The following is a 24,888-nucleotide window of genomic DNA, read 5'->3' as shown; positions in this document are numbered from 1 at the left end:
GCAGTCCATGGAGTCACTAAGAGTCAGGCACGACTGAGCGACTTCACTTTCACTTTAATGCACTGGAGAAGGAAATGGCAACCCACTCCAGTGTTCTTGCCTGGAGAATCCCAGGGACGGTAGAGCCTGGTGGGCTGCCGTCTATGGGGTCGCACAGAGTCGGACACGACTGAAGCGACTTAGCAGCAGCAGTAGACTGTCCAAATACAACAGGTGAGTTTTGCGGTAGAACCTGCACAAGTTATAACTACCCTCTTTTGCTCCCTTTCAAGCAAAAGGCACTTATCAAGGAAGCCTGGTAAAAAACTGCTGCAGATATCAGAGTGCAAAAACAGGTTGAACTTGATGCTGTTAATGCTTCAAGATTTTGGGTCACTGATTTCCATCTTTGGATCTCAAATTTCACAGTTTAAACAAATTACACAGGCCACTTATTTTTCGTATTTTATAAGTAAAGTTGTTCCCCTCTGCAGAATGCAAGTCTGCTGTCCTGCTCTTACTGTTGGTGACAGCCAAAGGTAGGACTATGGAAAGGAAAAGGTGGTATTGGTTTAATTTGTGGTAACACAACACATGCAACTTTCACTTTGGGTTTTTCAGAGAAGCTGTGCTAAATAGAGCTCCCTTGTGTAAGTGCGGTTTTTTTTTTTTTTTTGGAAGGAAGGACTTTTCTAAGCAAGGTAATGGAAGTTTTGATTTGGAGCATTAGTCATGCTATTTGATAAGGGATTTCTCTCAGGGAAAGAGCTATGATGTGGCTCCAAAAGAAGTCTGTCTGCTGCTGGGGGAGCCACTCAATGCCCTCCCCGCTGTGTCCTGCTTACCTTGCTTATATCAGATTCAGATTTGCTAGAGCACATGCTCTGAAGTTCCTTGACAAGATCTGCTTCATCATCCGAACCCAGAGACAGTCTTTGATCCAGATTCAATGTCAATGACAGATCATTCTCTAAAGACCTACCACAGAGTTCAGAAAAGAGTTTTTCAAACCCAGAGTAACCATCTAACTTCCAATATGGAAACCTAGACCCCACACCTTTCTGGGGGATTTGTGGAGCAAAAAAGTTTCTAACATCCTTTAAAGGCATCCATAAATGTCACTTTATACCACAACCCATTCCTGTCTGATTTTGGTAACTCCCAGTCAGAATTCTCAATAGGATACAATTTTATTACACAAAGAAATCCACTTTGACTTACAACATTCCAGTCTTCTTACTCTTCCCTTTCCTTCTCTGTCCCCAAGGATGACACTAAACACGCTGGTGTGGGGGCAGCGTGACAATGGAGTAAAGGTGAATTTATCACGTTTTATTAGCAACGTGACCATGGGTTCCCTTCTATCAAATGCCTTATGCTACATCATAGGGTTATAACAAATACTGTATAGGCTGTTGAATACAACAGATCTAACAGTGGGCCTGGCTCAAACAAGCGTGCGACAGATTCATTGACCCCCTTTATTGGCTATACTAGGGACCTATTTACAAACTAGCTAAGCATTTTTATTCTATGATAAATCTTTATTTCAGTTTACAAATTTGGAAGCATAATCGACAATTCCCTAGCAGCAGCATGAGGAAAAAAAGTCATGTTATGTTTCTGTAACTCTATCATTAAAATCATCAGTCCTCTAAAGCCTGTTTAAAAGTTCACAGATACAGGATTTTACCATATCTTTGTGAACTGTATTAATAATAATTATCAAACTTGATACAAACTGAAGTCAATGATATTTCTAATCTTTCACCAATCTAAAAGCAAAATAGGCTTTGTATTTTTTTAGATTTCATTCATTCGATTTCAGCTTAATACTAGCCTTTGAATTACCTCGACTGCTTTTTAAAAAATTCTATTCACAGCATAATAGTTGCACAGACTAATGCTTCCCAGGGGGTGCTAGTGGTACAGAACCCACCCGCCAATGCAGGAGACATAAGAGGTGAGGGTTGGATTGCTGGGTCTGGAAGATCCCCTGAGGGCAGGGCAACCCACTCCAGTGTTCTTGTCTGGAGGATCCGCTGGAGAGAGGAGCCTGGCGGGCTACAGTCCATGGGGTTGCAATGAGTTGGACCAGACTGAGGTGACTTGGCACACACATGATGAGAATGTGTACTGTTTGTTATGAGTTAAATCTGCAAGGGAAACTTACTTTTGGTTTGACAGCGAAGCATTCCTGTTACAATTCAGCTGTAATATAGTGTTACTTTTGATACCTGTTTAAAGAAAAAAAAATGTAGTCATTTCCATAGAATGTCCCTGTGCATCGTGAACTCTGTATTTAAAAGAAATAGTCTCTAGACTCTGATGTATTTTCATATTGTTTTTGGATTAAATCCATCTCTTGAGGCCCTGTGGAAGCCTAAGGAATAAGCAACGACCTCATGTATATTTATGACTAAAATCAGTACAACTCACACCACCTGAGGCTCAATTTGGGAATCCTCAGCTCCGCTTTCATCAATGGATCCTATTCCAACCAGGCAAGTCCCCACAACCTTAGGCCTTTGTTCTCCAAGTGCCTAAAAGAAGTTAGTACCTGCCTTTTGAAGATGGTAATCCTTTTGTTTGCCTTCCAAGGGATCCTGACTGTGTAGACCCAACACAGTTTTTGATGTGTGGGCCCCATGATGTATTACAGTGCAGGTGGCTTTAGTGGTATAGAAACTTAACTTTTGATTGCTTTGCATTTTACAGAAAACTAAATAGGAAAAGTAAACAAAAAGTCACAGCATTAAAACAATTGCTGCCTATCATACCAGTGTTTTTCTAACTGCAAATTTCAACCCATTTAAAAAAAAAACAGAGCGAATAGGGAACACCAGATTGCACAGCTAATAGGTCGTAAATATACAAGTTGGTATCCATTTACAGAGACATGCAAATGCATAGGTCTGTGTGTACTGGTCAGGCTTTAAAATACATTTCTCACTGTGGCTTATGGTCCAAAGTTTGAGAAACACTAAACCATTTTAGATTCAAAATGTCTATTTCTATAATACTCTACATTTTATAAATGCATTAATACAGTTGTTTCTGAGTAGATTCTAAAATTGTATGAATGGTGCTAACATAGATTATCTCTAAAGAATGATTTTGAGAAGTCTGTCGAATTTGGTAAAGCAGATCATCAGAAGGTCTCTACATTTCCTCATCCACACTTTTGTCTTTACTGTCAGAAAGCATTAATTAGTAGCTTTCCCCTAATTAGCATGGAAGTGCCTAAGCTTGAACTCTGCCCTCCAGAAGCAGTGACCATCATCTCAGCTTGGTTTAGGTCAGGACAGAAAAGGGCTGTGTCTTTATCAAATTTTATGAGCTTCCCTAGTGGTCTACATGGAATGCAAGAGAGTTCTACTTTGGTATTTTTTAAAACAATGATGTCCAAAAATATCAACCCAAACATTGTTGTAATAATTTTGTATGAAGTGTAATTATTGGACAAGGTGACTATTATAAAAAATAAAAACAAAACTAGAAGCATGTCCACCTTTGGTTGTTAACCAACCAGTGGTTCATTCACCTAAACCCTGGCCAATGCATTTTATAAATCTCTATGTTGATGTCAAACCATGGTTGCATACAATTAAGTTTTCGTGTTTGAAAGAACATTTGCTATATCCACTAGTTCTGCAACTAATAAATATTACAAATTTAAACTTAAAATAACTTATAATTCAGCTTTTTGCCAAATATATATTTCCAAGTTAGATTTGTCTCCATAATACTGTTTGAAGTTCATATTTATGGATTTTGTCTGACAAGTCTATAGTACTGCAATATATATTGACAATGCTTATTGTTTAGGTACTCACTTAGGAAAGCAGCTGGTCCTGAATCCTACAGGAATTCTAATGAACTAGGAAGTAACACAGTGGAGAGCCTGCATAGGTGTCCTTATTTGAGTACCAGGATTATTATGAGTGGCAAAGACTGAAGAAAATAGCACTGGACTCATTAGAAACAAAAACATGGATTGCAGAACCCCCTGTTTGTAGGAGAAGTGGTTCGGAGCAGGTGATCAAGGGGATCTGAGTCTTAATTTTGTCATCTGTAAATGGAGATGACAGTCCTCATTGTCGAGCTCTTTTGGATACTTTCAAAGGATAAACAGGTATAATCCTTGTTACAGAAAGCCAGCTGAGGGAGTCTCTTTGCTCTATTGGGGGGCTACAGTCTAATGATTTTATTTCCTGAAGCAAACACTCTAACTTTAGGAAGTAAGGGCAAGCCTTGGAGATCAGAATGTATCCTATTATAAATAACACTTACCTTTACAATGAGAGTTTATGGATTTTTTTCAGTGACTATCCATTCAATTACTTTAAAACTTATTACTTACATGACGTTAAGTCACAACTTATGATCACATACTTGGGGTAATCACACAACTCTGGCATGTATTGATATAGTTAAAATCACATTAGTTTTTATTAAAAATCAATACAATCTTCCATATGAAAAATATGGTAACAAAAGCAACTGTTTCTATGTTAAGAAATCTAGGATGTTAGTTAAGAAATCTAGGATGTTAGACATCATATTACTTAGGAGCCGCACTGCTGTAAAGCTGCCGTGTGTGTGCCTGCTGAGTTTCTTCAGTCACGTCTGACTCTTTGTCATAGACTGCACCTCGCCAGGCTACTCTGACCATGGGATTCTCCAGGCAAGAATACTAGAGTGAGTTGCCATTTAGAACAGTGTAGGGTACAAGGGGCTCCTGAAGAGGTAAAGTTATTTACATGTATCAGAAATCCATAATGCATATGAGGTGGGAACATCTTTCCATTCTTACTCAAATATGGTATCTTTTAGGGGAGGATACAAACAAAGCTAGTGGAGGTGATGGAATTCCAGTTGAGCTATTTCAAACACTAAAGATGATGCTGTGAAAGTGCTGCACTCAATATGCCAGCAAATTTGGAAAACTCAGCAGTGGCCACAGGACTGGAAAAGGTCAGTTTTCATTCCAATCCCAAAGAAAGGCAATGCCAAAGAATGCTCAAACTACTACACAATTGCACTCAACTCTCACACTAGTAAAGTAATGCTCAAAATTCTCCAAGCCAGGCTTCAACAATATGTGAACCATGAACTTCCAGATGTTCAAGCTGGATTTAGAAAAGGCAGAGGAACCAGAGATCCAATTGCCAACATCCACTGGATCATCAAAAAAACAAGAGAGTTGCAGAAAAACATCTATTTCTGCTGTATTGACTATGCCAAAGCCTTTGACTGTGTGGATCACAATAAACTGTGGAAAGTTCTTCAAGATATGGGAATACCAGACCACCTGACCTGCCTCCTGAGAAACCTGTATGAAGGTTAAGAAGCAACATTTAGAACTGGACATGGATAACAGACTGGTTCCAAATCAGGAAAGGAGTACGTCAAGGCTGTATATTTTCACCCTGCTTATTTAACTTATATGCAGGGTACATCATGAGAAATGCCAGACTGGATGAAGCACAAGCTGGAATTAAGATTGCCAGGAGAAATATCAATATCCTTAGATATGCAGATGACACCACCCTTATGACAGAAATTGAAGAAGAACTAAAAAGGCTCTTGATGAAAGTGAAAGAGGAGAGTGAAAAAGTTGGCTTAAAGCTCAACATTCAGAAAACTAAGATCAAGGCATCTGATCCCATCACTTCACGGCAAATAGATGTGGAAACATTGACAGACTTTATTTTCTTGGGCCTCAAAATCACTGCAGATGGTGACTGCAGCCATGAAATTAAAAGACATTTGCTCCTTGAAAGAAAAGTTACAACCAACCTAGATAGCATATTGAAAAGCAGAGACATTACTTTGCCAACAAAGGTCCGTCTAGTCAAGGCTATGGTTTTTCCAGCGGTCATGTATGGATCTGAGAGTTGGGCTGTAAAGAAAGCTGAGCACCAATGAATTGATGCTTTTGAACTGTGGTGTTGGAGAAGACTCTTGAGGGTCCCTTGCACTGCAAGGAGATCCAACAAGTCCATCTTAAAGGAAATCAGTCCTGAATATTCATTGGAAGGACTGATGCTAAGCTGCAACTTCAATACTTTTTAGCCACCTGATGCAAAGAACTGAGTCATTTAAAAAGACCCTGATGCTGGGAATGATTGAAAGCGAGAGGTGAAGGGGACAACAGAGGATGAGATGGTTGGATGGCATCACCAACTCAATGGACATGAGTTTGAGTAAGTTCCAGGAGTTGGTGATGGACAGGGAAGCCTGGCGTCTGCAGTCCATGGGGTCGCAAAGAGTCAGACATGACTGAGCAACTGAACTGAACTGAGGGAGGATATTTAAACAACTGATTATCCTAATATCAAGGCCAAAAGGAACAAGTCTAATAATTTATTAGAATGAAACTCTGTGGGGGAGCGATTTTTATCTCCTGTTTTCACTGCTCTATTTCTAGCGTTTAGAAGAAAACTTGGTACATGGTATACATCTCATGTAGGAAGAAATATGTAAAGCTGACTCACTTATAAACACCTTAAATTGGTATTAACTATGTCTATGATCAAATAACACATACCTCTAAAAGTTTAAGGTTCACTTCTGAATGCACATTTGTATATTTCTTTCTTTTTATGTATCAGCTTTTATTACATAAATATAATTGTGTGGATCCCAAGAAAATCAAATTGCTAAAAAGCAGATGATCACTAACATGGTAAAGATAAATTTAATTTCAGAATTCTAGTATGAATGGTTGTTTTTTTCAGGTAGGGGACTCTCAACTATTTGTGGAATGTACCTACCACATGCTTTATTCCACGAAAAATACACATTGAAATCCTCAAAATTTTGCTTTGTTGAATACATAGTGATAAACATAAAGCACACTGGCATTCAGAAAGCACCTCATGGGTACACATGTCTCATGCCTGCCCCCTTACCTTCTTCACTCAAGTCTGGCTTGTTCCAGGTGGGTGACGAGAACCGGCCGGACTTCTTGCGAGGACTGGTGCTCACCTTTCTCCAGGCGCCACTCTCTCTCTTCTTGCTGCAACTGCTGTAACTTGAAACTATGGACAGAGGGAAGCTTCCTCCTTTGAAATCAGCTGTATGCTGGTCCAGCTCTGAAACAACATTAACCACATTTTGCCAGAAGGACAGAAGCAAGAGCGCAGTTGCACAGAGTCAAGCAAAATCCAACATTTCTAACACTTAAAGAAATAGCCTCTTCAAAAATCGGGGGCCTAGTATACCCAAGCAAGGGTTTGTCAACCAGCAAACATTACTTTGAAGTCTGGTATTTAGACATAAGCCAGTAATTAAGAGAGAGCAAGTGAGTTAGTTTTAAAGCAGTGCTGTACAACATCCATTACATGGAGATAATCTCACCCGTTACAGAGAGAAAATAGAGTTCCCTAAAAGCCAGTTCAAGCAAGCATTACATAATAGCGGATTTCCTCTCCTCCCAGCATAAACCCACATACCTGCTCTCTGGAGGGGACAGCCATGCAGAACAGCTTTATTAAGCAAAATGCTGAGAGCAGCTCTAACCACAGCCTGCTGCCCTTGGCTAGGGTTTTTAGTTGTTTGCCCAAGGCCGGGTTGTCTTTTCACAGAGGCTCTTGACAATATTGCTTCTTGAACTCTGGGTGCAATGACAGCATTCCATAGCTTAGACATCCACCTTCCAAGAGAGAGTTCACAGTTAGGACCCAGGCTCCCAGGAATCACACACAACTCTACCCGGGACAGAGCTGAAGACCCTGAACAAAGCCCAAGTGTTTCTATGGCTAGGCTACCTTTCCCAGGTTGTTTTGGAATAAGTGAAATTATCCAACACCAAAACAGTTTGAATGTACTTTACAAATAACAGTGTATTTCTAATGAAACTGTTTACCTGTTCCTGTTTTTCTTTATAAGATCCTGGAGCACTGGAGTGCTGAATAAACGAATGCACAAATAAATACATGGAAAGGGAAACACACATGGAAAACTTTACAGACTAAAAAATCTGGGGGAAAAAGATTTCCTGAAAGTCTGAGTCTAAATAGCTTAAACTTAATTGCCACTTTCCTTACTAAGATACATATGTTTTAGTATTTCTGCCATTGGGATACATTTTATGATCACTGGCAAATAAAATCTTCCTGCTCTGCAGGGGCTTGGTGTCTACACATGGCAGGTGAGCCCTGAAGAAAGGGGCTGGGGTCAGCCAGCCACTGCCTCAGGTGGACTCTGCATTAATAGCTGTAGCTGCTGCAGGACTTTAATTGAAATTTAGAGCACTCAATGCCAATCAAAATTGCTTCAAAAAAGATTATACTTTGTTGTAGCATTAAAATACAGTTAATAGCATTAAAAGCTGTAGACAAAACTACATCACCTAGAATAGGAACTGTTAAAACTATTACCTAGTATCAAGTTTCTCTGTTAATGTAGAGTGACATGTAATTCCGGAAGAAAAAAAAAAAAAGAGAGCAAACAGTTACTCCCAAAGGTGCTGAGGAGGTAAAGATACAAGCTTTGGCTAAAAGAGAAAACTTTAAAAGGCGGCCCCTTAATACGGCTGTTGGGAGATAAGTCTCCATGGCATTTCTGTATCCTCATGTCAGCTGTTGTCTTGGATTGTCTTTTCAAGGATGTTAGCAGTGTACACAGACTTGGGAAGGAGAGATAATGTCTCCTTCTGGAGCAGAGGGCAGATTGTTTCCTGACCAGGATGATGAAAGTTATGGTTCCTTCCAGGGCAAAGGGTGGGCAGATTTACCAGCATCCCCCATTAGAAGATGGGGTGATTCCCAAGCTCGTAGTTCCACAGCTTTGCCGCCAAAGCCAGCATCCACCTGGGCTGCTACGCATCTCCCTGTGGGACCTGAGGAGCTGGGGAAACCACTGCCGACAGTGCAGGGCTCTGGCTGTGCTCTGAGTGATGAGGAGGGGCCTCTGACCCAGCATCCTGCACCCAGCAGGCTAACCTGTCAGCTTGCAGGTAGGGTACCAGTCTCAGAGCCTCTAGTTTTTGACAATGACTGTGCTGCAGACAGGAAAAGCCAAATATGGCTCCTAAGAATCTTGAGATTCTGGATGTCAGGGGAAAAAAAGGCTCAGATGTAACCATGATACTGAGAGAATTGGGTAATTATATGAATAAACATACTGCTTTTTAACAAGAAATTACTATGTATTTTTTAATACAGTACTCCTCCCTCAATTAACTGTTATTAAATTGATAGTTTGTGTTACAATAGAGAAGACATTTTACTTGAATCCCTCTCTTTCCAAAATAGATTTCTGCCCAGGATGCCAGAAAATACAGAATCAAATCTAACAGCAACTCACAGAACCCTTACTAAGGAAGTCGGATGGTGACAAATTCCTTCCTCCTTTCAATTTCCTCCTGATATTCTATGTCATTAACCTTACTATATGTATGTCTATTTTTATAAGCGGCTACAAAGGAAAATATAGTAAGTTTGTAAGTCTGCTCTGTCCATGGAATTCTCCAGGCAAGAATACTTGAGTGGGTAGTCATTCCCTTCTTCAGGGGATCTTCCTCACCCAGGGATTGAACCCTGGCCTCGTGCACTGCAAGCAGATTCTTTACCATCTCAGCTACTACTCATGTAAGTGTATAAGTATCATTAATAAAAGAGCAAGCTTTTCAATTCATCAGTAGAATGTGGTTTTTTTTTTGGTTACAGGGTACTTGACTGAATTTCTTATGTGGGCCTTCCTCAGGAGACACTGCACAGCAAGCCACATATGGATCTGATGAGAGTTTTGAAAACAGAGGAAACCTATGATCTATCTAGTCTTAGCAAAAATTGTTTCCTTAGGAACTGCCCAACACACAAGTCATGGTCGTCCTCTGACAAGAGGGCAGGGCTCCAAGTCCCACGCAGACAACAGGAGTGGCATAGCTCTCTCACTCTCCACCATTCCCGACCGGCCAGGGCTCCACTTTAAATGCTTTAAAGGCAAAGAAGGACCAATGGCACTTACTTCACTGTTGCTTCGGCGTGCCCTGGGATTACAGGACAAGACAGGAAATACTTTGGCCCGAGGAGTGCTTCCGGTGTGCCCAGGCGGGCCAGGCACGAGTTGAGCTGGCGCCACACAGCCAGGGCCCAGTCGACCGTCTTGCACACGGGGTCGCAGGGAGAGGGCACCTGACCTCTGAACTGCAGACAGAGAGGAGGAAGACAGGGGCTTGGGTTAGAACAGTGCTCACTGTCCTTTTGTTTCTAACCATTCAAAATTAAAGCTACAAAAATTTAAAACTGTAGCCTCATCTAGTCTCACCTTCACTTGGGGTGGGTGAAAGAGGGGTTAGGTAATAACACACCTTGTGATGTGTGTTAGCGTGAGATATGGATCTGCAGTTTGTTGCATCGAATGAAAGGATGCAGCGAGACACCCTGGATGCAGTGTCCTACTTGGATGAATTCTTAAAATCAGTGCTGGCAGAAATCACTTTTCACACGTGTACAGAATATTTCCCAAGGACTTGCAAATAGTAGGTCTTCAAAAAAGGATTTTGAATAAATGAAATAAAAATGGCATTAAATATTTTAATATGGATAAGTGGTAAGATGGCATATTGGAACCTATGGCATGTTCACTTTGTCTTATTTTAAATTTCCCTAGAAGGGAAGTCTCAGCTAAAATGCTAACTTAAAATGTAAACCACTCTGCTAACATGAAGATACGTTTTCAAATTTTAAAATGTGAAACATTTAAGTAATACTGTGTAACACACATGGTTGAATGGGAGCAACTCTTTTTAGAATTATATCTTATACAAGAGTCCCTTTTTGGTACTACAGAGGATTCACAAAAGGACAAAGATTAAAATACTATGAAGAGAAATCTCTCAAATATTTAAAAGTAAGATATAGCAATTAACTATTTTTATAAGAAACAAATTCATGTAAATCTCCACTTTACCAAGGAACTATGATATTAAGACTGAGGATAATATGTGAATGTTTGAATATCCTACATCAAGGGATAGAATTTGGCATAGAGAAAAATGCAAGAGTAGTTCAGTGATTGTAGCAGCTTCACTAAAGTGACATCACTGTCACACGAGGCTTTGGGATCTGTTATAATATCCCATTTTTTTCAAAAGAGGATCATATTTCTCCCACTTTCTCTTATAGTCTTCCAGTGAAAATGAGATCATGGGCTACAATTAATAGGTGAATATTAATTTCCTTAGCTTTCTCTGGTGGCTCAGACAGTAAAGAATCTGCCCGCAATGCAGGAGGCCCAGATTCGATCCCTGAGTGGGTAAGATCCCCTGGAGAAGGGAATGGCAACCCACTCCAGTATTCTTGCCTGGAGAATTCCACGGACAGAGGATCCTGGTGGGCTACAGTCCATGGGGTTGCAAAGAGTCAGACACAAATGAGTGACTAACACTTTCTTTTGCTTTCAATTTCCTACTAAAGAAGGTACGATTATTTTTTATTAAATACTAGAAGCTTTGTCTTCTCCAAAAAAGATCTGTTTAATTTTATTCCTGTGAGAAACTGGAAGAAGAAATTTTGATCACATGCCAGTGTGCTTCTAAGCGCCCCAAAGATTTGGTTCCATCTGCAGTTACACGATTTCCGTTGTTTTGCAGTTGTCTTTATTCCCACTGTACACCTACCCCAGCAATCCACTTTATTAACCTACTTGAAGTGATTCCTGGAAAATTAAACACATTACCCTTCCTCCCCACTTTCTGTTCCTTAAGCACACCCCACTTGCCCATCCGCAGGCACAATGGAGGAAAGTGTAGCGCTTGAAGATTAGACCTTTCCTTTCAAAATAAGTAAAATCAATCCTTTTCAAACGATGTTTACCAGACAGCCGGAAGAGGGAGAGGGTTAGGAAAGACTTCAAGGAAGATTAGCATGGCCCCTGCGCAAGAAAGACACAGAAGTTCGCGAAGCACTCCACGCTCTTCTCTTAGATAAACCAGGCACTCTGCTGTGTCAGTGCAGGTTCCTCCTTGATGAACAACGCAGCCTTCTTATTTGAGGACTTTCGATTTCTTGATGAACAATGCAGCCTTCTGGTGAGAATGCGGGAAGCTATGCTTATTTGAGGACTTTCGATTTTATTGTAAACCGAAAACTGCTCTAAAAATAATAAAGTCTTTAAGAAAAATACTGGTATCTTTTGCAGTTCTCTAGGTGAGCTTTTTAGCAGTAAGATTTAATTATTAATAGTGATAAAGTTAATGGAAGCATCAGTGATTTGAAAAGCTACAAAATCCATGACTGTCTTTATCACCCCTTTCTTCCTACTGGCTGAGGTCATACAATAGATCATGAAAGCATAGATTTATGATCAGGAAACTGACTTTAGCAGAGCTTGGGGCAGACGATTTCTGATTCAATTAGGAACTTCAGGTACTAATTGAAATCACCACTAGTAGGGACGGTTCACTGAAGTCCCAAAGGCATTCCCGCCGCACCCTTCTCCCTCCACCACCCTCCCCCAGCCCTCCTCTATGAGTGCATGTACATTCACATGCTCTAACACAACAGACCCAGAGATTTTGTTCAGGAACTCGGTGGAGCACTCTGGTATTGGGAAGATAGCTCTAGTCAAGGTCTATGGCAGAAGGGTGGGCATGGAACCAGTTCTGGTCAATGAACCATTAAGGGGAAGTCTTCTGATTCTGGGAGTTTCAGAAAAAAATGCTGTCCCCCCTGATAAGAAGGAGGCAAAAGAAGCCTCAGTTCCCTCTCCGCACAGCGCGGCATCCTGCTCCCTGCCTGTGAACAAGTCTGTGTGAGGGTGTGGTGCCTGAAGCCCTGCAGAAGCCAGGCAGTCCTGAAGAGAGGCCAAGAGATTCACCCAGACTTGGGACCTGACATCACGAAGGTGTGAATGGACATCAACAACACCTACTGCAAGGCATCTGGTTATGTAAGGGAAAAAAGCCTCTTTTTGTGTGTGAAGCAGCTAACAGTGGGGTGTCGTATTACCTACTGCTTAAACTCCTCTGCTGATACAATAAAGATCCTGTCCTCCAAGTGTGGCCCACTGTGCAGGATTAAACAATAAAATCTTGCTAAATAGAGCTCTTTTATTTCAAATCCACCCAGACACTTAGCTACTGGCTTAATTTAAGAATATGACTTTAGAGAATAATGTGCTCAATTTGGTAAGTACTAAATTAATTTTGTTATTTTGATAGAATGCAGAATATTTACTATGAAAAATCACTAAAAGTGATTATTCTTCTTAAAAATGTGTCAACAGAGATTTCTAATTTTTTATATGACTTTTTAATAGTTACTATAACACAATGTAACAAATATTAAAACTAGCTTGAGTAGATGGCTAATGAAGGCTCCAAAGAAACAGTAGCTTTTCCTTAAGAAGAATGATTAATTTTCTAATCTAGTCTCAGCATTTAAACTCAGGGAGACCCCTTGAGAATGGTTAATTAAAACAGTAAAACCTATCTGCTTTTTTCAGAGGGGGGCCCCCACCACATGGCATGTGAGATATTAGTTTCCCAACGAGGATCAAACCTGCATCCCTTGCACTGGAAGCTCAGAGTCTGAACCTTGAACCATCAGGGATGTCTATATTTGTTTGCTTGTTTGTTTTTTTAAATTTTATTAATTTTTTTTTCACTTTACAATATTGTATTGGTTTTGCCACACATCAACATGAATCCGCCACGGGTATACACATGTTCCCCATCCTGAACCCCCTCCCTCCTCCCTCTGGGTCATCCCAGTGCACCAGCCTCAAGCATCTTGTATCCTGCATCGAACCTAGACTGGCAATTCGTTTCTTACATGATATTATACATGTTTCAATGCCATTCTCCCAAATCATCCCACCCTCTCCCTCTCCCACAGAGTCCAAAAGACTATTCTATACATCTGTGTCTCTTTTACTGTCTCACATACAGGGTTATTGTTACCATCTTTCTAAATTCAGGATTGGGAACTCATGTACACCCGTGGCGGATTCATGTCAATGTATGGCAAAACCAATACAGTATTGTAAAGTAAAATAAAGTAAAAATAAAAATTAAAAAATAAATAACCACTTAAAAAAAATAAATTCCATATATATGTGTTAATGTACTGTATTGGTGTTTTTCTTTCTAGCTTACTTCACTCTGTATAATAGGCTCCAGTTTCATCCACCTCATTAGAACTGATTCAAATGTATTCTTTTTATTGGCTGAGTAATACTCCATTGTGTATATGTACCACAGCTTTCTTATCCATTCGTCTGCTGATGGACATCTAGGTTGCTTCCATGTTCTGGTTATTATAAACAGTTTGTTTTTTAAAAAATAATATAGTATAGGTACTGCTATGAGTTTTACATACATTATCCTATTTAATCCTTAAAGCGTTAGTCGCTCAGTTGTGTCCAACTCTTTATGACCCCATGGACTGCAGCCTGCCAGATTCCTCTGTCTAAAGGATTTTTCCAGGCAAGAATACTGGAGTGGGTTGCCAAGCCCTCCTCCAGAGGATCTTCTTGACCCAGGGATTGAACCCGAGTCTCTTGCAAACCCATATCTCCTGCAAAGCAGGCAGATTCTTTACTGTCTTAGCCACCAGGGAAGCCCCACTTGACCCTTGCCTATCCCCAATTTCTGCTTGTCAGAAGCCACACAGTAAGTGGCACAGCTCAAGCCCAGGTTGCCTGACAGCAATGCCAGGGGAATGTCAAGGACCCTCTCCCAACAATGGGCTGCATGTGGTCTGTTACCTTATTCACAACCTTCCTCCTGAGGAACCTCTGCAGCAGCCCCTGCATGGGCTCGCTGTCCCAGCGCAGCTGCACCCAGCGGAAATGCTGCTGCACCAGCAAGTCGGAGCCCTGCAGACAGGCCTTGGCGATTGTTCCCATCAGAAAGCAGTTCTCATGAAAGTAGTAGCATTCAGACATTCCGTTTCCTAAAACAAACCAAAGCAGCAGTCCAATGTCAGGACACCATAGCAGGGAACAAGTGCAAACAAGTGAAGGAAAGATGGCCATGAAGTGTAATGTGCTCCAGGGGACAGAGAGATTAGAAAGCTCTTAGAGCAGCTGGCTTCTTGGGGTGGTCTCTCTACTATCTATCTTTACCTTTTTGGAAGGTACAGGGGCTTTCAGTGCTGTGATTTTCCAGAGGTCCCAAAAAGTCCCCCAGTAACTCAGACAATGAAGATTTTTCCAAGTTCTCTAAGATGATGATGATTTTCTTGTTAGCAGGAGATTGTTTCACTGGGATCAGACATGCTGGGGTCAAAACAGAAATTCAATGATTAAAATGTATCGATTAAATGATCAATGATTAAAACATAAAATGACAGAAATGTACAAACTTGCAAAAGTTTACATGTTAGCAAAGATGTGACAACGTGCTCTGACATGGCTGGGAAAGTACAAAGACTTTGGGAAACAGTTTGAAATTACTGAATACAGCTGAGGACACCCCCATACAGAACGATCCAACACTAACTAGTTCCATAACAGATCCCAAACGGAATCAATCCAAAGTCCACCAACAACAGAATAGAAAGTATGTTCCTACAATGGATCTGAAAATGAACAAACTGTAGCTACTAGCAGCCACATGGAAGACTGTCACAAACGGTATATTAAGAAACAAACCACACAAGGATACAAACAATATGACACCATCATTTAGAGTTCATGAAACATACACTTTAAAACATGAACATATACTTTAGGAATTCATAGATAGTAAAACTGTTTTTAAAAAGCAAAGAAATGATTACAAAAGCGAGACTAGTGGCTACCTCTAGAAGGAAGGGTTTGTGAACAAGGGTGGGGCACATGGGCCCATTCTGGAAGCTAGAGATGTTCTATTTTGTGACCTGTCAGTGGTTAAATTATCATTTTATTTTAAATTATTCACTGATCTATAAAAATAGGTAGTATGTATTTTATAGATGGATATTTCAGAATACAAAGGATCAAAATCCTTCAATGAGGATTGAATCCTTTAAATTTATTTTAGTAAATTTAATCCTTTAAATTACACGTGTAAAATGTTCATAAAATTATGGAGACAGTACCTCAGAGACAAGCAGATCCCTCCTTTCATTTCATAGAGCTCAGAGATGTTAAGGAGATTTGACCAAGGCTTCAGAAACAGCAATAAGGAAGGACCACAATCTGGGTCTTGTGATTCTTATTTTAGGGGTCCTCACACTAAAGACAGGGGGCCTGAACTGCATAAATGCAGGATTATTATTATATGTATTAGGCAAATCAGTAGATAAAATGTAACTGAAAGATTGCCTGGGCACCTGCTAAGCACTCAAATGTTGTTAATACGGTAATTGAAATACATCTATAATACTTGCTAGATAGCAATGAATAAAAAATTTATATCACCTTTTAATATTTTAGAAGATTCTAAGATGCCCTAGTCTTAGCTAAATTAACCTTGAGAAAAGATCAATTTAGAATACTCAGCGGTGATTTTGTCAAGTAATTCCACTTTTTGCAAACACTTATGATAGTACATTATACCCATTCCGCCTCCGTGTTACTATACACACAAATGCATTGTCACTTTCAAGAGAACTCCTTGAACACTGTAAATTAATCTCTTCTGAGACTGAAATAACTTTTCTGGATGCTATAAAGCTTTAAAAACTAAAAGACCAGAATCAAAACCAGCTGCCTCTCCATCGAGTTGTCTGTGGGGGTGGGTACGCCAGCATTCGGCATGTGCCCCATCCCCCTCCACACGGCTGTTCAATGAAGAGTGCTAACACATTCTGTGCTTCTCAGGGTCAAATGTTATTTCAGAACTACACTTATTATGGAAGTATGATGGCTTTACTAGCTCAGCTGGTAAAGAATCCGCCTGCAATGCAGGAGACCTCAGTTCGATTCCTGGGTCGGGAAGATCCCCTGGAGAAGGCATGGTAACCCACTCCAGCATTCTTGCATAGGGGCATTCCATGAACAGAGAAGCCTGGCAGGCTACAGTCCATGGAGTCGCAGAGTCGGACACGACTGAGCCACTAAGTACACGATAAACCTATAGTTTTTTAAAAAAATAATAATGATAAGCTAACAAATCCTTTATGCCCAGTGATTTAAAAAAAAAAAAGACAGGTTCAATGGCTTACATATCTGTTTTTCTGTAACTGAGGACTGAAGGTCTCCAGTTTTTCCTTGATCTGGATTAAGTGTACAGCTAGTTCTAGTGACCTTGAAGCTGCTACGTCCAGCTAGAACGCGTCTGCAGGAACACGTAATTTGTTGTTATTTAGTTGCTCAGTCATGCCCAACTCTTTTGTGACCCTGTGGACTGTAGCCTGTCAGGCTCCTCTGTCCATGGGGTTCTCCAGGCAAGAATACTGGAGTGGGGCTGCCATGCCCGCCTCCAGGGAATCTTCCCGACACAGGGATCAAACCCACATCTCCTGCACTGGCAGGCGGATTCTTTACCGTTGAGCCACCAGGGAAGTGCTTGTCTAGTTCTAGTAGCTTTGAAGCTGTGCGTCTACCTAGAACGTGCCTACAGGAACATGTAATTGCATCTCAACAATGTCTTCCACTGCCCCCTTGCCCTGTGTACTGTGCTAAGCACTACGGCACAGTGCTGGAGGTGACTGATTCTAAGTGGGGGAATGTGGCATTTTAAACTGGACCCATTATGAAGAATGGCATCTTGACAGATCAGAAGAAGGCTTTCTAGTTTTAAGAAATGGCACAGGTGGAAGAATGGACTCCAGGCAGGGCTCAGTCCTTGAAGGGACTGGAACCTCAAACTAAGGTTAGAGTAGTTTCAAGAGTGGCACGAAGGCGAGCCCAAAGCTGACCCAGGCCTCCAGTCAGGATAGGCTGGGAGCTCAGGGGCAAAGCCACGTCAGTGGGGTGGAATCTAGGAGCCCCCTCTGTGGGCAGCAGGGTGGCAGGCAGTGTCGTCATTCTGCGCCACACTCTGCAGTCACCTGGGATCCATCCTCAGAGGTCTGATGCAGTCGGTCAGGGCTGGGCCTGGGGCACTGGTGTTTTATGTACAGCCTGCATGAAACTGGTTGAAATGAAGTCTCAGAACCCAGCCACAAACGAAAAGTGGGAGGCCTGGGATGTCATGCTGAAAAGGGAGGAACTACCAGCTCTGGGAATCAGTGGAAGTCTTTAAGGGCAGGGAGAAACACGATTTGGCTCCTCCTCTGAGATCTTGCTCTGGTGAGTAAAATTGATGGGAGAGTAAAGAAACAAGATAACACATCCACAGGCTCTTACTGCTGAGGTGAGGACAGGGGGTAACGGGAGCCTGCTCCAGGGCCAAGGCTCAGAACAAAAGGGTATTCTGAGATGAGTCAGCAAAGCTCAGTGGAAAAGACCCTGATGCTGGGAAAGACTGAGGGCAGGAGGAGAAGGGGGTAACAGGTTGAGATGGTTGGATGGCAGCACCAACTCAGTGGACATGAGTCTGAGTAAACCCTGGGAGACAGTGAAGGACAGGGAAGCCTGGCATCCTGCAGTTATGTGGTTGCAAAGAGTTGGACACGACAGTGACTGAACAATGACAAAGCTCAGTGGTTGACTGTCTTGAGAGAGGGGCAGAGAGGGAGTATCAGAGGCAACTCAGAAGTTCTCACCGGAGGAGGAGCCACGTAGTGAATGAAGGCAGAGGGCACATGAGCGGGAGCACACTTGAGACAGTGGCGATGGGCTATGTCTCAGGCCTGAGTGTCTGATGAGTGAGGCATCTCTCCTGAGATGTCCAGCAGGGTTGGACCAGAAGGAGGGAGGCAACAAGGAAGGATTCAAGCTGGAGATAAATGCGTTTATAGGATTGTAGGAGATCTCCTGGAAAAAGACGCCAACTCATTCTCCCGGGACCATAAGCAAGGATTGTATTTATAGTGAGTGACTCAATTTATCCCATATTTAACACACAGCTTGTGTCCTAGACAAAAGGTACATGGGGTGCTATTCGAAACACTTGGGTTGGGTTTCCATCTCAATTTTGTTGATATCAGTCTCCCCTCAGGTATCGATCCCAGGTCAAATAGACTGGGTTGTTTCTGACCACTGAAGTTCAACATCCTAACAAGTTCGTCCAAATGTGAATTTCACTTTAGTTGTGAAATTAGACTAGCATGTCTAGTTCAAGTTATTTAACATGGATTAATTTCTATAATATTAACCAACTACAGAAGCAAAAACTCATCACACCTTTGGGTTTGAAGGATTATTCAGCCTTTGATCAGAGTTTATGGAGACACAAGATGGCTACTCATGACATGTTATATCTGGAGATTTCTTCTGGCCTATTGTGGGAAAGCTGACCATTTAAATTTCCTTTGTCCTCTACTAATTCAAAACCCCATTTCTGAAACTAATCTCTTTTTGTCCTTCTTTCTTCCAACTTTGTAGGTGTATCATCTCTGCTCCTCCTCAGAGATCAGTAATCTTAATCAGATATCTCCTTGGCTAGGCTCAGGGCTATAGTTCAGTTCTGCACACCCTTGTATGCAAAGTTCTGGATAGCTAAGTTCTACAGCAAGACTCATTGGTTTAAAAATAACGTATCACAGTTATAGTTAAACCCAAATTACTTCATGTCTAAGGTGTGGCCAAGTCCACACTCTCCTCTTTGGGGATGGACATGGCCCATCTTTTACACCGTCCATTTAAAACAAGGCTCTGTGGGGATGATGCTCTGAGTCCAGATGAGAAGCAAGGGAAAGGTCTGCAAAGAGCCTCTAGCAATGCAGGGTCCAAGGAGGAAATCTCACTTATGTAGACTTCAATTATATATGATATTATTACAGTAATTCCATCTTTATTTCTTTGGAAGTAGAAAGTTTTCTCAGGAATTCTAAGCATTGTTTTAAAATATCAATTGAGTGTTTAATTTTTTTTTCTTACTACTCCTGTCATGTGTAATTTAAAAAAGTATCTGTCTTGTTAACCTAACTCAATACCTTATACTGAGGAGAAATTGGACCCAATTCTAATACACGTTCACACCCTCCTTACCAAATAACTGAGTCATGTGACATGACAGTTTCTCACGAAAGCCAATACGAGAAGGAAGATGTTATTTTAAAATGAACAAAATATCCATTGCAGGTGTAAGTGCCATGCCATTCTTCCTGAACTGTCTTCTCTTCTACACTCCTTTCTTCACCGGCACCATTTCAGAATCCATGTAAGTTTTAGATCCTTAAAACTAATAATTTTTAAAAATCTGCTATTCTTCCTCGTATTTTGTTGCTCATATACTTCTTTTATTCATCCTCTGTCTCTTTTCACTGGCTTTCTTCTACAGTGTCATAGAGAGGAACATATATGGAAATGTATGTGCTGTGCCCATTGGAAGAGGAAAGCTCAACATTCTTACCCCCAGCTAAATCTTCATAGTTTAAACCTTTTTTTTTTTTTTGAGAAAAAAAGGTTAAAAACTAGGAATAAGTTTAGAACACCTTATGAATCAGTACATTCCTCATATGGCAGTCATGGTGTTCAATCAATTTCCTTTCTTGGTTAAAAAAGAGAGAGACTAGGGGATAGACATTTTCTGTCCCATTAGTATTCTAAAAGCTTAAGTAGAATAGCCTTGAAGCTCCTTTTCTCTAACCCAGATCTCTGCCTTCTCTACTCTGTCCTTTTCCATCACCTTTTCTTTCACCACAAAAGAAAATTCCCTGCTGGGGCCTTTCTGCACCACACTCAGTGACACCACACTGCCCATAGATCCTTCCCTCTGGCTCACTTGCGATTCCCTGGTGCTGCCTCAGGAGCTCCTGGTGTCCTCATCTACTCGAAATGTACCTTCTCCATGATCTCCTCATTGGCCACCTGTCGAGAGCAGTGGGTCCTACTGCCGTGACAATGGACGGAGTTCCCGGAGCCGAGGACGGACAGCAGCGAGGCAGAGACCTGAAGCCAGACTGCAACGCTCCTCACTTGACAGGCAGAGACCGCCAGTGTCTATTCTGGTGACGCTAGAGTATAACAGTAGGAAACTGTCATGAGCAGCTTTATGTTTTAGGGTGAGCCCTCTGGAAGCCTGCAGAGGGCTTCAGAAAGGGGTGAGAGCAGAAGAACAAGAGGGGTTAGTGCCACAGTCCCTTGAACAAGAGATGACAGGTGGCAGGGGGACTGGAGAGCAGGAGGTGGGGACGAGCTATGGGAAGCAGATTCAAAAGGAACGGGGACTGCCTAGATGTGGGGACGAAAGCGAATGAGGAGCCTACAATACGCTCTGCTTGCTAACTTCGGTAACTGCATTCACGGTCTTAGCAGGTAGAAGCCCTGTGTTTGTGTCTTATTTGTGCTATTAAAAAAAAAAGAGGATATTTGATACTTGTAAATTACTGAGCCAAATACAGAATAAAAGTCCTTTAATATTTGGAGATGCTATACTATTTCCTATAAGAAAGTAGATTTTTTGGACTCAGTCTATCATTTGAAAACCTTTTGGAAATCCAATTCATTCTGTTTCTATGCCCTGTCATCAAGGACTGCCTCAACAACTCCTACACTCTCTTTTTTCTTTCTAGCTCCACTATAAGCAAGCTCTTCTACTTGCTGACAACTAAGTATGATTAACATTCCATTTTTCTTTGTCTATTTCTTATAACAGGAGATTCAGCCACTCACTCAACAAGTAATTACTGGCAATCAGTGTACAAAGTGAAATAGAAGAAAAAGCTACATTACTAGCCTTCAAGGAGCTCATACTGTGTGTGTGGGACGAACGTAAAAGCCCAAATAAGCGTCAATGCCTTGACTACAGTTGGGTGGGACAGAGGTAAACAAAGCTTCCTGCTCTTCATCAGAGGTAGTTGTCATATCTGGAGAGATCAGACAAGCCTTTATTTGGGGTGTCCTCAGAGCATTTAAAACAGGGACTGCCATGTCTTATTTTAACTAGTCTTGTACAACACAGTACTTTACCGGGAACCTGCCATGCGGCAGTCATGATATGTGTGTGTGTAGGGGGCGGGCGAAACCAAAGTTTGTGTGTTTATTCTAGGTGAAAGCTGCAGAATATACAAAGATGTGGAGAGTAGAAAAGCAAAGGACATGTGAGGAAGAAATGCTATATTCTGCTGGAGCTTAGATATCTATTTTTTAAAAGAGTCAGATATTCCAAAGAAGATGTACAAATGGCCAACAGGTATATGAAAACAGGCTCAGCATCACTAACCATCTGGGAAATGCACCAATCCACGTCAATCAAAAGCACAATGAGATATCACTTAACAACTGTTAGAACGGCTATCACTAAACAGAGTTAACAAATGGTAATGATGTATAGAAAAGGGAACCCTTGGGCACTGTTGGTGGGAATATAAATTGGTGCAGCCACTATGGAAAACAGTATGCAGGGTCCTCAAAAAACTAAAACACAGAAGTAGCATATGATCCAGCAATATCACTTCTGGGCATATCTCCCAAGGGAAGGAAATCAGAATCTTGAAGCGGTATCTGCACATCTGTGTCCACCACAGCATTATTCACAAGAGACAAAATATGGAAACAATCTAACCATCCATCAAGAGCTGAATGAATAACAAAAAGGTGGCGTACATAAACACCAGGATATGATTCAGCCACGAGAAAGAAAGAGACCCTGCTGTCTACGACAGCACGGATGGACCTTGAGGGCATTATGTTAGGGGAGGTAAGTCAGACAGAGTAAAACAAATACTGCATGATGTTACTTGTATGTGGAATCTAAAAATGCCAAACTGATGAAACCGAGTAGAATGGAGGTTGTCAAAGTCTGGAGGGTGAGGGAAGTGAGATACCAGTCAAAGGATACAAACTTTCAGTTGTAAGATGAATAAGTTTGGGGGATTAATACTGTATTTATTATATACTTGAAAATTGATGAGAGTAAACAGTAAATGTTCTCAGTGCAAGAAAGAAATGGTAATTATATGAGGTGATGGAAATTCTAGCTAATGATATAGTGGTAATCATTTTGTAATATTTGGGTATCATATCAACACACTGTATACCTTGCACTTACTGTTATATCTCAAAAAATTTAAAAAGGTCAAACAAACACATTAAGTGGAACAATGTCCTAGAATGGAAGACCAAGCGGCACTGACTTCGTTCGGTGGGTGATGGAAAAATGGACAGGAACCACAAAGAGCTTCTAATCAGAGGCCTGGGGAGCTGTGACGGCTGTTCAGGCAGGAGAAAAGGAAGGAAGAGCAGCCACTCACAGGCAAGTAGACAAGACCGAGTAAAAGCAGGCATGAAGTAGATGGCACCGACAGGGATGGATGAAAAAGGCACACTGGGGCCCACTTGGCAGGGCATGACCGTGGACTGGCTGTGTGCCAGGAGTGAGTGCTCCGTGAATCAGAGGACCTGGGGGGTTCTAGATGGTCTTAACATAACTTTAAAAATTAAGATAGTAATTCAGGATTGGGAGCTCGTATACACCCCTGGTGGATTCATGTCAATGTATGGCAAAACCAATACAGTACTGTAAAGTAAAATAAAGTAAAAATTAAAAAAAAATAAAAATAATTAAGATAGTTGAAAACACACTGAAGAACAAACTCCCAAATTTTCACAGAAAAACTTGGGTTTCTTGCTTCTTCCTGCAAGTCACAAAACCCATGAAACTGCATCTCCACTGAGCCGCTTAGAGCTGAGAGCTGCTGTTCTCATGGAGACAGAGACAGGCTTCCCTCCCTCCTGCCCCCACCAGCCTGCTCCACCCCTTTATGTAGCTTAACGGCACTTGTGGGCATTTAGGTTTTCAGGTCTGCCAATGCGACCTGAGTTCCAAGTGTGGGGGCCAAGAGACTCACCAAATTGGGAAATTAGGAAGAAGAGTTATTTTTAGGAAAGTGCTCCTCAAAGATTTAGAAATGCTGAGCTGGTCACCTTAGCATCCTTCTTAACCTAACTCACTGTTTTCAGCTTTCTTTTTTTAGCTAAGCTTAGAGCAGAGTTCAGTCTAACTGCTGTTTATCCTGATAGAACAAGACACACAATGTTTTAACTTCTTACTCTGAAATGAAGAAAGACTGAATAATGAAAAATGTAGGGGGTTTTTGCTCTAAAACGAAGGGAGGGAAATGGGGGGCACAGATGAGTTTTTGAGGAGCAGCAGCAGCAGGCAGTGATTCAGGTCAGGTTCAGGATTCTGACTGCTTGGTTTAAGTCTGCACTGCTGTGTCCTCGCTGTGGCATCCATGAGCCAGCACTTAACCTCTTGTCTCAAGTGCTTATAAACCAGGGACGTTAGAATAGGGCTTAAGTGTGTTAGTCACTCAGTTGTGTTTGACTCTGTGTGACCCCATGGACTGTAGCCTACCAGGCTCCTCTATCCATGGAATGCTCCAGGCAAGAATACTGGAGTGGGTTGCCATTCCTCTCTCCAGGGGATCTTTCTGACCCAGGGATTGAATCTGGGTCTCCTGCATTGCAGGCAGATTCTCAACTGTCTGAGCTACCACGGAAGCCCCAAATAGGGCTTACCAGAGACAAAGCGTAATAATCGTTAGCTTTGTCAGTATTGTCAGAGAAGACAGTTTTCTGTCACTTACTCTCACTATCTCTGGCAAAGTCGCCTGAGTACTACGGCAACATTCAGATTCTGGTGTTTTCCTATCCTCAAAATGTGCTTCTATGTCTGTGGACTCCTCAGCCTGCCTCGAAACTGCCTCTCAATCATATTTCTTGGCTTAGGAACTCGTGGTGATTTCCATCTTCCCCAGCCTGGTCACCAGCTACAAGATATCTCCCTTGATCACAGGTCCAAAGATGAGAATCACCCCTTGCCCTAAAGAAGAGACCTGAATTTGCACTTTATTGCATCCTAACTCAGCTCACAACCACCTCTCTCCCAGGTTCTCTGAGGCTGTAAGCCCATAGAGACCAGAGGCTGCTCCATTCCAGTTTTGGTTCACTAGTCATTTACGCTCTACAGGGTCA

The 24,888-nt window shown here is 41.6% G+C and overlaps 1 protein-coding gene and 1 pseudogene across 3 annotated transcripts in view; one reads left to right on the top strand and one right to left on the bottom strand.

Moving 5' to 3' along the window:
• The window catches only part of CTTNBP2 (cortactin binding protein 2), a 173,322-nt gene that overhangs the window by 4,405 nt on the left and 144,029 nt on the right, over positions 1 to 24,888 (bottom strand). For all 3 annotated transcript variants that reach the window (XM_069587936.1, XM_069587937.1, XM_069587938.1), the window contains 7 exons: positions 15,061 to 15,213; positions 14,701 to 14,888; positions 9,958 to 10,136; positions 7,440 to 7,639; positions 6,897 to 7,079; positions 2,153 to 2,216; positions 825 to 957 (listed from right to left, as the gene is read on the bottom strand). In XM_069587936.1, coding sequence (XP_069444037.1) covers positions 825 to 957; positions 2,153 to 2,216; positions 6,897 to 7,079; positions 7,440 to 7,639; positions 9,958 to 10,136; positions 14,701 to 14,888; positions 15,061 to 15,213 — 1,100 coding nt within the window. The remainder of the gene's footprint in view (positions 1 to 824; positions 958 to 2,152; positions 2,217 to 6,896; positions 7,080 to 7,439; positions 7,640 to 9,957; positions 10,137 to 14,700; positions 14,889 to 15,060; positions 15,214 to 24,888) is intronic.
• Positions 11,831 to 11,910, top strand: LOC138439881 (U6 spliceosomal RNA; annotated as a pseudogene).

Source organism: Ovis canadensis, chromosome 4 (assembly GCF_042477335.2).
Source record: "Ovis canadensis isolate MfBH-ARS-UI-01 breed Bighorn chromosome 4, ARS-UI_OviCan_v2, whole genome shotgun sequence".
Lineage (NCBI taxonomy): Eukaryota > Metazoa > Chordata > Mammalia > Artiodactyla > Bovidae > Ovis > Ovis canadensis.
The sequence above is the reverse complement of the archived record's forward strand: the minus strand, read 5'-3'. Positions and strand labels throughout refer to the sequence as shown.